The 15,212-nt window shown below is 36.1% G+C and overlaps 2 protein-coding genes across 11 annotated transcripts in view; both read left to right on the plus strand.

The window, feature by feature from the left end:
* The window catches only part of LOC132798626 (dual specificity calcium/calmodulin-dependent 3',5'-cyclic nucleotide phosphodiesterase 1), a 102,476-nt gene extending 92,514 nt beyond the window's left edge, over positions 1–9,962 (plus strand). For 5 of the 10 annotated variants that reach the window (XM_060810605.1, XM_060810591.1, XM_060810598.1 and 2 more), the window contains 3 exons: positions 3,238–3,487; positions 4,819–5,896; positions 6,906–9,961. In XM_060810605.1, coding sequence (XP_060666588.1) covers positions 3,238–3,487; positions 4,819–5,896; positions 6,906–7,057 — 1,480 coding nt within the window. In that variant the 3' untranslated portion in view covers positions 7,058–9,961. Of the gene's footprint in view, positions 1–64; positions 587–3,237; positions 3,488–4,818; positions 5,897–6,042; positions 6,330–6,905 lie in introns of those variants that run through there. The other 5 variants (XM_060810583.1, XM_060810560.1, XM_060810568.1 and 2 more) reach the window with 3 other exon arrangements.
* A 1,668-nt stretch (positions 9,963–11,630) lies between these two features.
* On the plus strand, positions 11,631–15,157 carry LOC132794856 (cyclin-Y-like protein 1). The gene is made up of 2 exons (XM_060805105.1): positions 11,631–12,844; positions 13,588–15,157. Exons 1-2 carry the CDS (start codon positions 12,007–12,009, stop codon positions 13,968–13,970), a joined length of 1,221 nt encoding a protein of 406 aa, XP_060661088.1. The 5' UTR covers positions 11,631–12,006; the 3' UTR covers positions 13,971–15,157.
* The last annotated feature ends 55 nt before the right edge of the window (positions 15,158–15,212 follow it).

Here is a 15,212-nt window from a genome sequence, read left to right on the forward strand (position 1 = left end):
CAAACAAGCACCTAACGCCGCTGTCAAAGAAAACGCAAAAGAAGAAAAGGCAAAAAAGTAAGAAGTTGTTGGCTGCCGAAAAAAAGAAAACGAAAACGAGAAATAGCTGCACAAATATTTGCACACGTGTGTGTCAGTGCTGCCATCCCCCTCGCACTTCGTTAAAAGCGCATTTCGAGCTAATTGCAAATCGCTCTTCCTCTCTCTCACTTTCGCTCTAACGTGCTCTCGTGTCGCAGTGAAGTCAGTGATAAATTACGGTTAATTTCGAATGTGCGAATAAATAGAAATCGAGAAACGAATTGACATTGACACAAAGTCAATTTATGCGACGCCAATCCATGTCAACATTAACGGCACAAGGAATAGCAGCCACAACAGCAGCAACAGCAGCAGCAGCAGAGGCACAATTATTTGGAGCAGCGGCAGAGCGATTGACGTATTACAGAATCAGAAGCATTTGCTTCGTGATCGTTGCGATGAGTCGCCTGAGGCGTGAAAGCAGCCGTCAAAGCGTCATAACCGTCGAACTCATACAGTTCATAATTCAGTATCGCGCCAAGGAGACGCAGGAAAAGAAGAAAAGGTGCGATTCTACAACTCTCTACTATTCAGTGCAAAAGTTACTATCATTTATCCAAAAGAAAAAAAACTAAAAAGCAAAAGTCATAAAGTCAAAGTTAATTGAATAACAAAAAAAAAAAAAGAATGTTGTGTATTACTGAAGCGGAGCATGCCATGAAAACGGAATGGTATTACATAAATTATTCGTAGTTAACTCTCTCTCGACTCTCTCAACAAATTCACACAAAACAATGCAAATCAACAAAATATTACTCTACTCGCTGCAATGAAATATCATTGCCATTTCGCTTGTCACTCCTTTTTACTACGAAATGCACACACACACACACAAACAGCGACAACAACAACAACTGTAAACTGGGGCTCGCTCGTATATTGCGGTTAGAGTTATGTAACCGCTCGACGACGAGCACAACAGGAAGCTAGCAAAAACTATTCCAGGGATGTCTGGTAAAATACCGAGAATTCTAGCAACTGCTTTAGGTTGAAAGCAGCGCAAGTTCTAAAATATTCAGTTAGAATTTGATTTAAGTAAATGCCAGACTTAACAGCAAGTCTTTGTTGTGTGCGAATTACTCTGCGGATAAAGCACTTGCTTATGAAATTGTTGTTTTTAAATATATGTAGAGTTAAAACTCAATTTGGCTACAATTATCTAGCAATTTATGGCATAAGAATTTGAATAGAAGGACCAGACTAAAAAGATTTAAACATCTGTATAACGATGAAAAGATTAGACCACATTTAATATTAAGCATAGGTAGTGTTAAATCATACTTCCTCACCAATTATATTCTACAAATTATCTACACCAAAACAAATAAATTGAATATTTTGCTAAACAAAATGGACAAGAATTTTATGTACAGCACTGAGCTCGGTTTATACAGACGATTATGAGACGACAATGTTACAATTATAATATTAGGTATACGTAGAGTTCATTCTTAATTCCTCTGCACATCATCAATTATTTTAGCACGTTGAATATAAAACAATGCGAAATATAAAACATATTGTTTCTAAAGATGATACATAAATCATTATTCATCAATTTTATAGTCGAATTTAAAAAGTTGAAATTCCTTATAGGAAAGAGAAAATGATTTCTTTTGAATTATATGCAACTCAAACAATAATCATTAACTATAAAAAGTTATTCATATTTAAAGTAGAGCAAAACTTAATAAAGTCTCTACTTGTTTATCGATAAGTATCAACGTAATTTACGTTGGGAGTCAAATTCGTAATTTAATAAAGTTATTATTATAACATTTTTAACTTAAAAAAAATTGTCAGCTATAAAATTCGCGTTGACATTTTAAATCTAACCAAAGGCAACTCGAGCAAACGATTAAATCGCTGCTGCTTGGTCTCGTTAGATTCGTCTATCGATAAGCATAATCGTAATCGGCTTTGAGGGCGCACTTATCGTCCGTTTTGTTGTTATTGCTCTTCGCGTCGCTGCAGCAGCACTGCGACTAATTAAGCATAATTGAATCTAACGCTAATTCGCTTAAGTCGTTTGCTCCCAGACGCGTCTCGCTTGAGTGCTTCACCAGCTTTGCAACTCCCCCCTCTACTCACTTTCTCTCTCTCTCTCTCTCTCTCTCACTCTTTAGCTGCCATAACGAGCAACTTTTTTATGTTTATTTTTCTTCACATTTCTTATCCTTTTTACCTGTGTGTGTGTGTGCGTGTGAATTTCTTGGCAAATTTTCTGGAAATCGTCGAGTTGGAGTTGAAAGTTGCCATGGAAATGTGCACTGATTGAGGCTGTCAAACTCGTTAAGCTCCTCTTCGTGGCGCCCCGTCCCTCCTCTGTCTACATACACAACTAATTGACCAATTAGTTTGATATTTCAGTGTGTTGCCAATGCCAATGCTACAGGCTCGAAAAACATAACTATTCTAACATATATGCAAAGTCCAAGTCGAAGTGAAAGTCGAAAGTCCTTGCGTCTTTGTCGCACGTTGCACGTTTGTTGTTGCACCCTAAAAAGAAAATAACTACGCATGCAATTAGTGAATTCGTTTAGCATTCTTACAAACTCACACTCACAAACATACACACTATCTCACACACACTCACACACTTTCACACTCACACATACACGCATGCACCTGCCTGTTCAGCTTCTTAGTGAATTTTTGCATTCAGCTCCCACTAAAAATAAAAACGAATAATAATTCTCCTCCTCTTTGTCTTGCATTTTAAACAGTTTTTTTCTTTCACATTAAAAAAAAATGGAATGAATTTTCCTTGCACCCATCCTAAAGAAGACTTTTCCTTTTCCGCCAAAATAAATTACAAAACACAAAATAACTCTAAATTTTCGTTGTAATCTTTTTTACGTTGTTCTCGTTTATTTCTGGTGCATTTTGGTTTCTTTTCCTTTCTTAACTTGAGCTACAAATGACAAAAAAGCACAAACAAAATTGCGCTACATAAATTGAATTTATTTAACTTGAATTTCTGTTGAGTTTTTCAATATTTAACACTTTTATTTGTTACCAAAAAAAAAAAAAGAAGTACAAATTATTAATAATAAAATTAGTTAATATGGAAGAACATTGTGAAACCCAACTAACAATATGTTTTCTCTTCAATCCCCCCAATTCCCAAAAAAAACCCAAAAACAAAACCTTTAGGCGTCTGGCCGACGAGGATGATGAACTCTCCGAAGTGCAACCGGATGCGGTCCCGCCGGAAGTGCGCGAATGGTTGGCATCGACGTTCACCCGTCAAATGGCCACCACTCGCAACCGGAGCGATGAGAAGCCCAAGTTCCGATCGGTGGCCCACGCCATTCGAGCCGGCATCTTTGTGGATCGCATTTACAGGCGCGTCTCCAGCTCGACGCTCATGCAATTCCCTCCCGACGTCGTCAAGTTACTCAAGGTGAGTGGTCAATAAAATAACTAATATCAATTTAGTTTTGAAATGTAGGCAAAATAAATAGAATAGACATAGCTTAATTTACACAAATAAGAATCATTTTAAATGTGCCCCAAAAAGTATGCTACATTAATTGATAGTACAAATTTTATAACTTGCAAGAACATGACTCTGGATCACTTTTAAAGAATCCATTCCTTATACGCATTAGTCAAGCCGAAGGCCGGTGTTTTAAAAATAAATTAGTGTTAGCCTTTTTAAGTAAATACTGGTTACACTACTTAACTTATAAATTTTATAGCAGAAACCAAGTTTATAATATTATTTTCAATAATTAAAAGGATAACTGAAAAAGTCAGTTGTGATATTAGAAAGGAAAGCAACATAAATATTATAGAATGACAGCTTCATTTGCGAATAAATAAAAAAGTGACTCCTTTGTAATGTAAATATAATGTAATTGTAATGTATTTTCCTTAAATTTAATTTTCCCTAAATGTATAATGAAAAAGATAGAAGATAAAAGATTTAATGCAAATTTACGACATTGTGAAAAATATATATTTTCCAAACAACTTCCATAGTACTGTCAGAAATAGGGTTAAGATTGTGCTCATTATTAATAAGAATAAACATTTCATCAAAAGATTGGAAGCATCTTAAAATTGTAAACTATTATAATATAGATAATTTAACAAGTAAGAAAGCTGAGTTTGAGTCTGCTAAATTGCGAAATATTTGCTATCCAATAAAAGTAAAACACTGCGGTATTAATTATAAAATAAACACCGCAAAAACCATAAGTTATATTTGGTATATAAGTGGCGATTGAAAATAAGATTAAGATCTTCACCAAAAACTTGCGCCGGAGTTGAAGAGAGAATTACATACTTTAAAAAAAAATCATAGAAAATTTAATTTTTAAATAATAATTAAAGTTAAATTTCTATTTAGTCGTAAATTTATTATGAAAATAAATAGACACGTTCTATATAATAAAAATGAAATTATTGCTAGAAAATAAACATTTTCAAAAGATACTAAGAACATAGCTAAATATATTAAATTCAATTAAACATAGTCAACAAGAAGCCTTAATCACTCATTTTTAAATAACATTTAAATTTTTATTTGGTAGTAAATTTTGAAAATAAATAAAGTTTTATATATGCAATTGAATTATTGCTAGAAAATAAACATTTTAAAAAGAAACTTACACAAAGCTAAGTGTGAGAAATTCAATTAAACAGAGTCAAAATGAGGTCTTAATAACTCCGCTCTATAATTTATTGAATTAAAGTATAAAAAATAATAAAATGTTTTTCTTCCCCCAGAATCTCGATGACTGGACTTTCGATGTGTTTGCGCTGACTGAGGCGGCCAGCGGTCAGGTGATCAAGTACGTGGCCTACGATCTGTTAAATCGCTACGGGGCGATGCACAAGTTCAAGATAGCACCCGGAGTGCTGGAGACGTTCCTGCATCGTGTCGAGGAAGGTTATTGTCGCTATCGCAATCCATATCACAACAATTTGCATGCGGTGGATGTGATGCAGTCGATGCACTATTGTCTGTGCAACACGGGCCTCATGAATTGGCTGACGGACTTGGAGATCTTCGCCTCGCTGCTGGCGGCGCTGTTGCACGACTTTGAGCACACCGGCACCACCAACAATTTCCATGTGATGTCTGGCTCGGAGACGGCGTTGCTGTACAACGATCGCGCGGTGCTGGAGAATCATCATGTGAGCGCCAGTTTTCGGCTAATGAAGGAGGACGATGCTAACATTTTGTCGCATTTATCGCGCGAGGAGTACAAGGAGTTGCGCACGCTCATTATTGACATGGTGCTGGCCACCGACATGACCTATCATTTCCAACAGCTGAAGATAATGCGCAATCTGTTGACGCTGCAGGAGCCAACCATTGACAAGTCGAAGGCATTGTCGCTGGTGCTACACTGCTGTGATATCTCCCACCCGGCCAAACATTGGGATGTCCATCATCGTTGGACCATGCTGCTGCTAGAGGAATTCTTTCGTCAGGGCGATCTCGAGAAGGAGCTCGGGTTGCCCTTCAGTCCGTTGTGTGATCGCAAGAATACGCTCGTCGCCGAGTCACAGATTGGTTTTATCGATTTCATTGTGGAGCCCAGCATGACCATCATGTCCGACATGCTGGAGCATATTCTGGCGCCCATTGCGCCCGTCATCAAAAATAAACCGGCACCGTTGCCCGAAGAGTCGAGCAATGCTCACAACGAGGACGCCGTCGAGGAGGCGAAGAAGCGCAATGTCTGCGCCATGACACGCAAGAGCATACCGGGTGCCGTCTCCAAGTTCACCATCACCAAGCCCTGGCTGACGTGCCTCACGGAGAACAAGCGCATCTGGAAGGAGCAGGCCATCAAAGGTAAAGAAGAGAGTATTCCTTTTTCCTTTCAATTAGCTGCCTCCTAATTGCATTTCAATGCTGCTTTGATCCAGCTTTTGAGCAATTTGGAGTGGACAGCATATTAGCATTTTTCAATTTTAATCCTCATCCTCATCCTTACGCAGAGCTCTTAGAACGCAGAAGAAAAAGCAACTTTACATAAAGCAAGCAAGTTCCTCTCCTCTCTCACTTTCCCACTCGTTTGTTCCTCTCTCTCTCTCTCTCTCTCTCTCTCTCTCTCTATCTCTTCCTCCCTCCAATCTGACAATATTCTACAAAATGTCCTGCGTAAATTAACTAATTGAATTCTAGAAATTGTGACAAGCCTCTGACACGCTGACAGTTTAATCCACATTTCATAATGTATTTAACAATAAAGCTTTAAATAGACCAAATGCTATTGTCTTCACTTTCTTACGCAACATGTTCAAAATTGGTTTTGAAAATCTGATTATAGTGGTTGCTGTAATCTAATCTAAATTATACATTATTCAAACTTGTATAATTGCTGAAGAATTTCAAGCTCAGATTTATATTAAATTCTATCCTATCCTATCCTCTCTCTCATTCACTAAAATGATTCTCGAACATGACCCTAATAAGATCTTCATTTGTTAAATTTGTAGAATAATGTTTACATCAAATATTAAGAATATCAAAAGTATATCACATACTTAACTCAAATTAAAAGATTTTTAAGCTACTATATAAGCAAAAAGAAATGTACAAAATCAATTTAAATATCATAATCAGAATATTTTATAAATCACTCCCATCAAATCCAACTCCGTACATCCAATATTAAAATTCTCAAAAGAATAAAATAATTATTTGATTTATTTTAAATTGTAACTTTTCCATGTTACAAATGTAAGTAAAAGTAAGTAAAAGTTCTAATTTTATGATAACTATTAAGATAATGTAAATTCCATATAAACAATTAGAAAATGAACTAAATTGTTAATTCATATTTTGATGCCCTTTGCAGATGCCGAGGCACGAGCGCTGGCCGCCGCCGCTGAAGCAGAAGCCGAAGCTGAGGCCGAAGACAAGGCCGCAGCGTCGGAAACGGAAGCAGCAGCATCAACGGCTGACGAGCCAAAGGCAGAGGCGACAACAGAGGGCGCTGCTAGCAACTAAAAATTATGCTCTCTCTCTCTTATACAACAGAGGGCGCTGCGGGCAACTAAAAATTGTGCTCTCTCTCTAATACTAAATACACTGTAGTCAACTAAGTCCCATAAGCATAAGCAGCAATCTATGAAAGAAAGAAATAGAGAATATACTACATTTAAATCTAAATAAAGTAATCATAAATAATTAATAGAGAAAGATATACATATATATATAAATAAATACATACATATTTAGAAATCTATGTAAAACCGCACCGAGACAACACACAAACTATGTAGCGAAACTGTATAACTGAGTAATTCCAGGAGAACCAGTGTTGATTAACGTAGCAGCAATAGAATCCATGTTCGTAGATGATGATGATCACTCAAAACAAAATACTGAAAATCATTTAAAAAATTTATACATTAATCATATATAGATAAATGTACTATATATGTGTGTATAACTAATTGATGTATCATTTGTTGTTGTTAGTAAAAACAAAATAGTAATCGTAATAACACTGAAAGCGAAAATATTAGCAACAACAGCATTGCACAACACTAGCAGGAACTCTGTAAATAGGCGGCATTTGTTCTAGAGTATTGTTCTCCAACAACAATTGATAAGCATTTACTTAGCTTAGCTCATAGAGAGATTTCTTCAACTTCAACTTAATCTTCATCTTCGTTTTTGTTATAGATCAAACATGGTACTTTTGTTAGATATAATGATTATTTGTCTTAATTATTGTATGATTTTTTGTAACGCAAAATATTTAATTAAATTCGAAACTTTTTTGTAATCATTTAAGTATACTCTTTATTTCCGAAACTTTGCTCAATTTTTGTTATAATGGATAAAGCGGATGATCGACGCCAAGGGCTGTCTAGATATTAAGTACCTAACTAAAAATACCTGAAAAACTAACACTTAACTAAATAGCTATAAAACAAATGGAAAAATGTAAATATCTCTAACAAAAAAAGGACCTCTAACAGACTTTCGATTCACGTGAATTTCCACTCGAACAAAAACAAAAACAGAAAAGTATATGATGCACATGGCTACCTACTCTACATATACATATGTTCGCCGTATATGAATGTTAAGAATATATTTACACATATAAAACATAATACTTATAATATAATATACCTAACTAAAAAATACATGGCACATGGTTTAGCAAACATATTTATTTTTATACGTGCGACGGATATAGAAGAGAAACTTAAACCAAATACTAAACCAAAAATATGTAACTAAAAACAAACAAAAAACACAAAAAAAAACAAAAACAAAACACGATTCTTTTCAGTTCAGTTCTTTGTGTGTGTTTTTCTCGTATTCGAAGAAGAATCCAAACTCAAAATGTTTTAAACGTTTTTCAAAATGTCTGATAGCGGGACCATTCTTTTAAGATTTACCATTGCTCTTTACACAGCAGACGACGATCGAGTCCAGCTAGGTAAGGGAAACAAGTCGAAATAGCAGATCGATAGACGGGATCGATAGTCGATAATCAGATCGATAGTCAGGCCAGGGCTGGAGACGGTGGGCAAAGGGCAGTGGTAAATGCGCTTAGCAGTAAGGTACCAAATTATCAGCTGAAATTGGGATCATAGCTTTATTAAGGTAGTCAATACTCGTAATTAACTACTGTAGTTGGTAACCACAAATCATCTGACAACACACATATGCATACACATGCAAGTTATGTGTGTGTAAGTGTGTGTGTGTGCGTCAGCATGTGTCTGTGTGTGTATGTGTAAAGGCCGCATTAACCATATTCGATAAAATGGAATAAAACTAAAAATAAAAAGAAAAAATAAATATATTTAATCTATTATTACTATTATGTACTCTTAGCTGCAGTAAATACTCAACAAATATATATACATATACATAACCAATATGTACATATACATGCATATATACTACTGTTATATATGAATATCGAACAAATTGAAACGCTCAAAGCGAATAGGCAAAAAAAGAGTTATAATCACTTCTAAATGTAAAGAAAACAAAATATAATAAAAAATTAAAATCAAAGTTAGGCATAGGTCCGAATAGAGGTCCTTTTGCATATCCTTCAGTTACTAGCGCAATGAACTTGTTATAATCTCTCTGTTACTTAACGTACAATACATTCAAGCATATGTCTTAACGTTATTAGCGACAATGATTACCGTAGTATTGTAGCAACAACAGCAACAAAAACAAATATTACGCATACGCCTATCAATAAGAAGATTTTCTGGCTCCATATATACGAAGGTATTTATAGGAATATTAATAAAGCACAAAAAAAAAAAGAAACTAAAAACGATAGCATGGTTTTCCTATCGCCATATCTTTTTCGATTTTCAGTAGTCAAAATATAATAATAATAATAATGATAATATTATTATAACTATACATACAAAATATGTGTATACAAATATATGAGTTAAAAGCAATCATTACATTTAAAGAAATAAAACTATTATGGAATATAAATGATAAATAATACATATGTAATACTTAACCAAGCAAAAACAAAAAAAAACCTAACTAAAAGTATGTGAGTTTTGTGTAAATAAAAAGTGCATATAAAATAATAAATAAAGATAACCTATACTTTAAAAACTAGCACAACATTGATACATTCCTAAAAAGTCGAAATACCATTCAGCACGCTAAACTGTAAATAATTTTGTGTTTCATTTTTCGATCTAAACTTACAATGCCTCAGCAAAGAACTTATACTATTATATGATGAAGTAATTACTTAATATCTTTTTAATTTTCCTACTAAGTTCCAACTCAAGCAAATATTTAATATGCGTAAAATTATCGGCTGAGGTCTGTGCTTATTACGAAATACCTTCAAGAATATATATAATAACACCATATGACTTTTAATATACTAATAAAAATATTATTATTAAACCTAAAGCAAAATGACTTTAAATTGTTAACATATCGATAACGCAATTATCGAACCGCAAGCTGACTTTACGGCGCTGCTAATTAACAGCGCTGCAACATTACCATTTCGAGCTTAACATTAACAGCTGTTGCAGTGTGCGCGCTTCCCAAGCGAATACCATTGTGTACGTTGCACGCTGACTGTCAGTTTATTGTAAGTAGCTGCACAACAAAAAAGTAATAATTTTCTGCGTTTTCGTTTGCTTAAGAATTTCACAATAATTAATTAAACATGCGCAAAGTCGCTGAGTGCTAAGAAGTGTATTGCAAATTTGCAAATGAATTAAATGAAATTAGCAACAGCAGCACGTTTAGATTGTGCGAGAGGCTACTATGTGTATGTGTGTGTGAAGTTTTTGCTCATGGCGTTGCCATGCAAGCAGCGGCAACTTAAGAGACTGCTAACGCCGCTGCCGCTGCTACTGTTGTTGGGATATTTGTTGTTGGTGCATAGCAGAAGAAAAATAAAAAGACCATGATTAATATTGGAATGTTTTTGGTCAAGTGACAGTGACACACTAATCTAAAACGAGGGCTATCTAGAGCAACAAACCGACCGCCTGACCATCAAAACTGCAGCCCCGCCCCACTGAATATATTCAAGTGTCTTTACCTTACCCCCTCCCACTCTTTGCCTTTAACCAAATTAAGCAACAGCGTTCCACACACACACTGAGACACACACACCTTTACACCCACTTGCCGATTGTGTCGTGCTTGGACTTAATTAATTTTGCACAATAATAATCTAAGCGCCAGCGAGCTGTGTAAATAAAAGCAGCAGTCGAAGAGAATGATGACAAAGTGATGGAGGAGGGGGAATCTTATCGCTCGACACACGACACAAAAAACACTTGGTGATGTTGAGGCGGCGCACACAGGGAAAGGGGAGTGGCAGCATCTCGTTATCAAAGTGTTTTGTGCATATTTGCGAATACACTAAAAACGTAACTGTTTCTCAAAGAAGTTTGGGAGAAGGAAAACGGGAATTGAATTGTGTCTGAAATTGGCTCTGCATAATGATAGTTTAAGCTAAAGATTGGCATAAATGAATAGCCAAATGATAGCTCTTCGAAAGTAGCTTTACCTTCCCATTAAAACTGTTTTGCTTTAATCTTTTGATTATAACAACATTCCTTTATTTCTGTCTGACCATAAAAAAAAACTTCTATCTTCAACTGATATCTTCTCCTATATATAGAATGCTCATGGTATTCACTGATTAACTGATGCACTGAAGACTGAAATTGGAGCCAAGCATAGCTTAAAAATTATATTTAAGAAATAATTGCCTATAGAAGTACAGAAAAAAGCGCTTGAACCTCTCTAAACTCAGGCAATGTTTATGGTAGATAAGTTTATCCACGTTTGTCTTATGCCTGTTAAAGTAATTTCATATTTTCCCTTTAGCCGCAATACTGATATTCTTTGTTGAATTGCCATCTGACTGAGAGACTGTAATTTCAAAAAGATTTTAATAGTTGATAAGAATAAAAATTCGAGCTGCAATTGGGTCAAATACAGCTCCAAAGTTGTCAAGAAAAGGCGAACAAAACTGCCGGGGAGAACTCTGCCTACTAAATAACTAATCAATCTCTTTTCATGTTTCATTTTGCAGCTCCTTGACCTTTTTTTGTTGTACGGCGCTTGGGGCAGCACCATTTACAGCAGCCAGTGTTGCAGCAGTTATTGTTGAACGATACGCCAGCGCCATGCACATAGAAACCGCGACGAGTTGTCAACCAAATCGAGCAAGTGCCAAAAATCGCAACGTGCCGTTAGCGTGAGCTAACTTTTCAAAACGACTTTAAGAGCGACACAATTTTTGGCCAGCTGAAATCGAAAAAAGACACTCAGCAGAGAAAGAGAGAGAGAGAGAGAAATTGGAGACATCGTGGAGAGACGCCCGCCCCCCAAGAAACCTAGTCAAGACGCTTAGCAGTTGCATTTATTTTTGTTATTTACGATTGTAAGCCGCACCGCATTTTCCAGCCATGGGCAACAAGAACTCGTGCTGTGCCTACTCAAGTCCACAATCGGATCGCAAGTCCAAGGATATACCGCCCGTCTTCGAGGAGCGTCATCAGTTGCCGCACACATCACAGCATCAACTCGATGGGCATCATGGCGGCGGCAGTGGCAATGTGGCGATGTCCGTGCACCATCAGCAGCATCATCAACACCATCACTCACATCATCAACCCGGCGGCGCTGGTGATAACTATGAGAATCAACAGAATCTGCAACACATTTCCGAGCGTGAAGCGCTCGAGGGCGAAGAGGATCCATCGGTAGATCCCACGGCTGCCACCATGTTTCTGGAGCGCTCCAAAGTGGAAAATGGCGGCATGACACGTAAACGTTCTCAGCATCAAATTGCCCAACAACAAGGTGGCAGCAGCACAGGAGGTGGCGGAGGAGGCGCAAATACACCGGGTGCGAATAGTTCGGGAACGGGAACTGGCGGCCTCAAGAAGAGCTCGTCGTGCTCGACCATCTATTTGGATGACAGCACTGTGTCGCAGCCGAATTTAAAGAACACAGTCAAGTGTGTTTCGCTGGCCATTTACTATCACATCAAGAATCGTCAGTCGGATCGTCGTTTGGACATATTCGATGAGAAGCTGCATCCGTTGACGCACGATCATGTGCCGGATAATTATGACACTCAGAATCCCGAACATCGACAGATCTACAAGTTTGTGCGCACACTGTTCAATGCCGCCCAATTGACGGCCGAGTGTGCAATCATCACGCTAGTCTATCTGGAGCGTCTGCTCACCTATGCGGAACTCGATGTGGGGCCATGCAACTGGAAGCGCATGGTGTTGGGTATGTGAAAGCCAGACTCATTCAATCATCAGTCGTTAAAGTAACAAGTAACGAGAACTTAGGGAATTAAATATAACAAGTAGATAAAGTCGTTAAAGTAACGAGTGACGAGAATAGGGTTCCTTCCAAAGGTTTCTTTGAACTAGTATTATAATAGGCATGCAAAACTAGTTCAATCATCAGTACTTAAAGTAACGAGTAACGAACTTAATACAGTATAACAAATAGATAAATAAATGTTTAAATATTCTATCCTAAGCCATTTTGAACTGCTTCTCATTCAATAATAAGTCTTAAAGTAGCATTTTATAATTAATTTGCTGTAGTTTATGCGTCAGAATCTCCTGTCATACTCATCTACAGCGTTACTAATAGGTTAAACAATTATAAACTTCTCTTTATTAAATCATTTGAAATAACTCTTGTATGTAACGGATGACGAGTAGAAAGTCTTTACTTTAACTTAGTGTACAGAAATGTAAATAGCAGAGTCAGAGAAGTGCAAGAGTTATATAAGAACTAATTACATTTTTGTATAACTAAGAACTCTTTTGTCATAAATACTCTCGTTACTCGTTGCAAATTACCACAAAACTAAGAAGTTTGACTATCAAGTGTTAATTAAATGTATTTCTTACTATATTAATTATTTTTAAACATTCCTGATACTCGTCACAAAGTAACGTGTCTCACACAAACCATTTTCTTGGTCCGTTTCTAATGGATTTCCAATGCTTTTGCAGGTGCTATACTGCTTGCCTCCAAAGTGTGGGACGACCAGGCAGTGTGGAATGTCGATTACTGCCAGATACTCAAGGACATTACGGTCGAGGATATGAACGAGCTGGAGCGTCAATTTCTGGAGCTGCTGCAGTTCAACATCAACGTTCCATCGTCCGTCTATGCCAAATATTATTTCGATTTGCGCACGCTTGCCGAGGCAAATGAGCTCAATTTCCCCACAGAGCCGCTCTCCAAGGAGCGCGCCCAGAAACTGGAGGCGATGTCGCGGGTCATGCAGGATAAAGTGACCGCCGAGGCGCTTAAGAATGGCATCAAGAAATGGTCCTCGATGGACAACATCAGTCAGGGCGGTCCGCGACGTAGCGTGGCCATATTATCGTGATTTATATTAGCTTATTAAAACAACTAAACCACACAACTGTATTTTAATCTGTAGTAGTGCAGCTCCTCCAACAAGAGCATCCATACAGTATCCCCTAAAAAAACAAAGAATAACCTGTCCTTCCTTGATACAAAACAAACAAAAAAACAACTGAATTGCAAAAGAATAACATAATTTCTTTATTTTCTATTTTTTATTGTCGACTTAACTATAACTTATACACTTCTCATATATGTACATTTAGATATATTGAAAAGGATAAAAACAAAGCGAAAAACAATTTTTGTATAATTTAATTTCATGTAATACCGTTAATAAACTTTACGAGAAAGTTTTTTAGCCAATTACACCAACCGAATTGCACACAAAAAAAAAAAACAACAAGATGAAATTAAGTGAATGTTTTTAACAATAATAACAATACACAAACACACACACATTTGTCTCGAATTAAGGACCACTTTTTATATATACAACACTATGCCAGCATATTTGTATATTCTTGTAAGCGAAACTACCGATTGCAGTCAAGGATTTGGATGATTTTAAAATACTTGTAATATGCCTACAACAATTGCAAAAAGAAACGCGTAACCAATTGCCAAAAAACAAAAAAAAAAAACTTAATGAAAAACATAGAAAATGCACTGTATAAAAAATACTTAAATATTTCAAAGATTGTACAATTTTGTGTAATTGGTTTTTAGTCACAACGACAACAAAATATCGAACTAATTCCAATGGATTCCAAAGTGACTAATCCACCAAAAACAAAAACAAAATATTGTATTTTAACATGTCTGCGCCGTTACGAATTTAATTTTGTTTATTTCAATTATGTGATTTTCTAATAGTTTCATCTTCATACATATATATATATATATATATATATAGATTATGTATATATAGAAGGCTTAACGGCTTCCTTATCGACAAAATAAAAAAAAGCAAAAACAATGCTAAAAGGCGCAGCACAATTGATGGGCGTGGCCTGAGTGAATAATATATATATATATTTACAAACATAGATCTGTTTGATTCGTAATAGCATAACACACAGCGCAATATTAACCCAAAATTTGTGAGTAAATTAATATTTAGTACTATAAGGATACGAATTATATGCAAATGTATTTTATTTTGTAATTTATTTTACGATAACGCGAAATAAAACAAATCACAAACTATTCTTCATGTTATATTTCAAGAAATTATCGATACAGCATATTTAACCCAATCAAC

This window comes from Drosophila nasuta, chromosome 2L (genome assembly GCF_023558535.2).
Source record: "Drosophila nasuta strain 15112-1781.00 chromosome 2L, ASM2355853v1, whole genome shotgun sequence".
Classification (NCBI taxonomy): domain Eukaryota; kingdom Metazoa; phylum Arthropoda; class Insecta; order Diptera; family Drosophilidae; genus Drosophila; species Drosophila nasuta.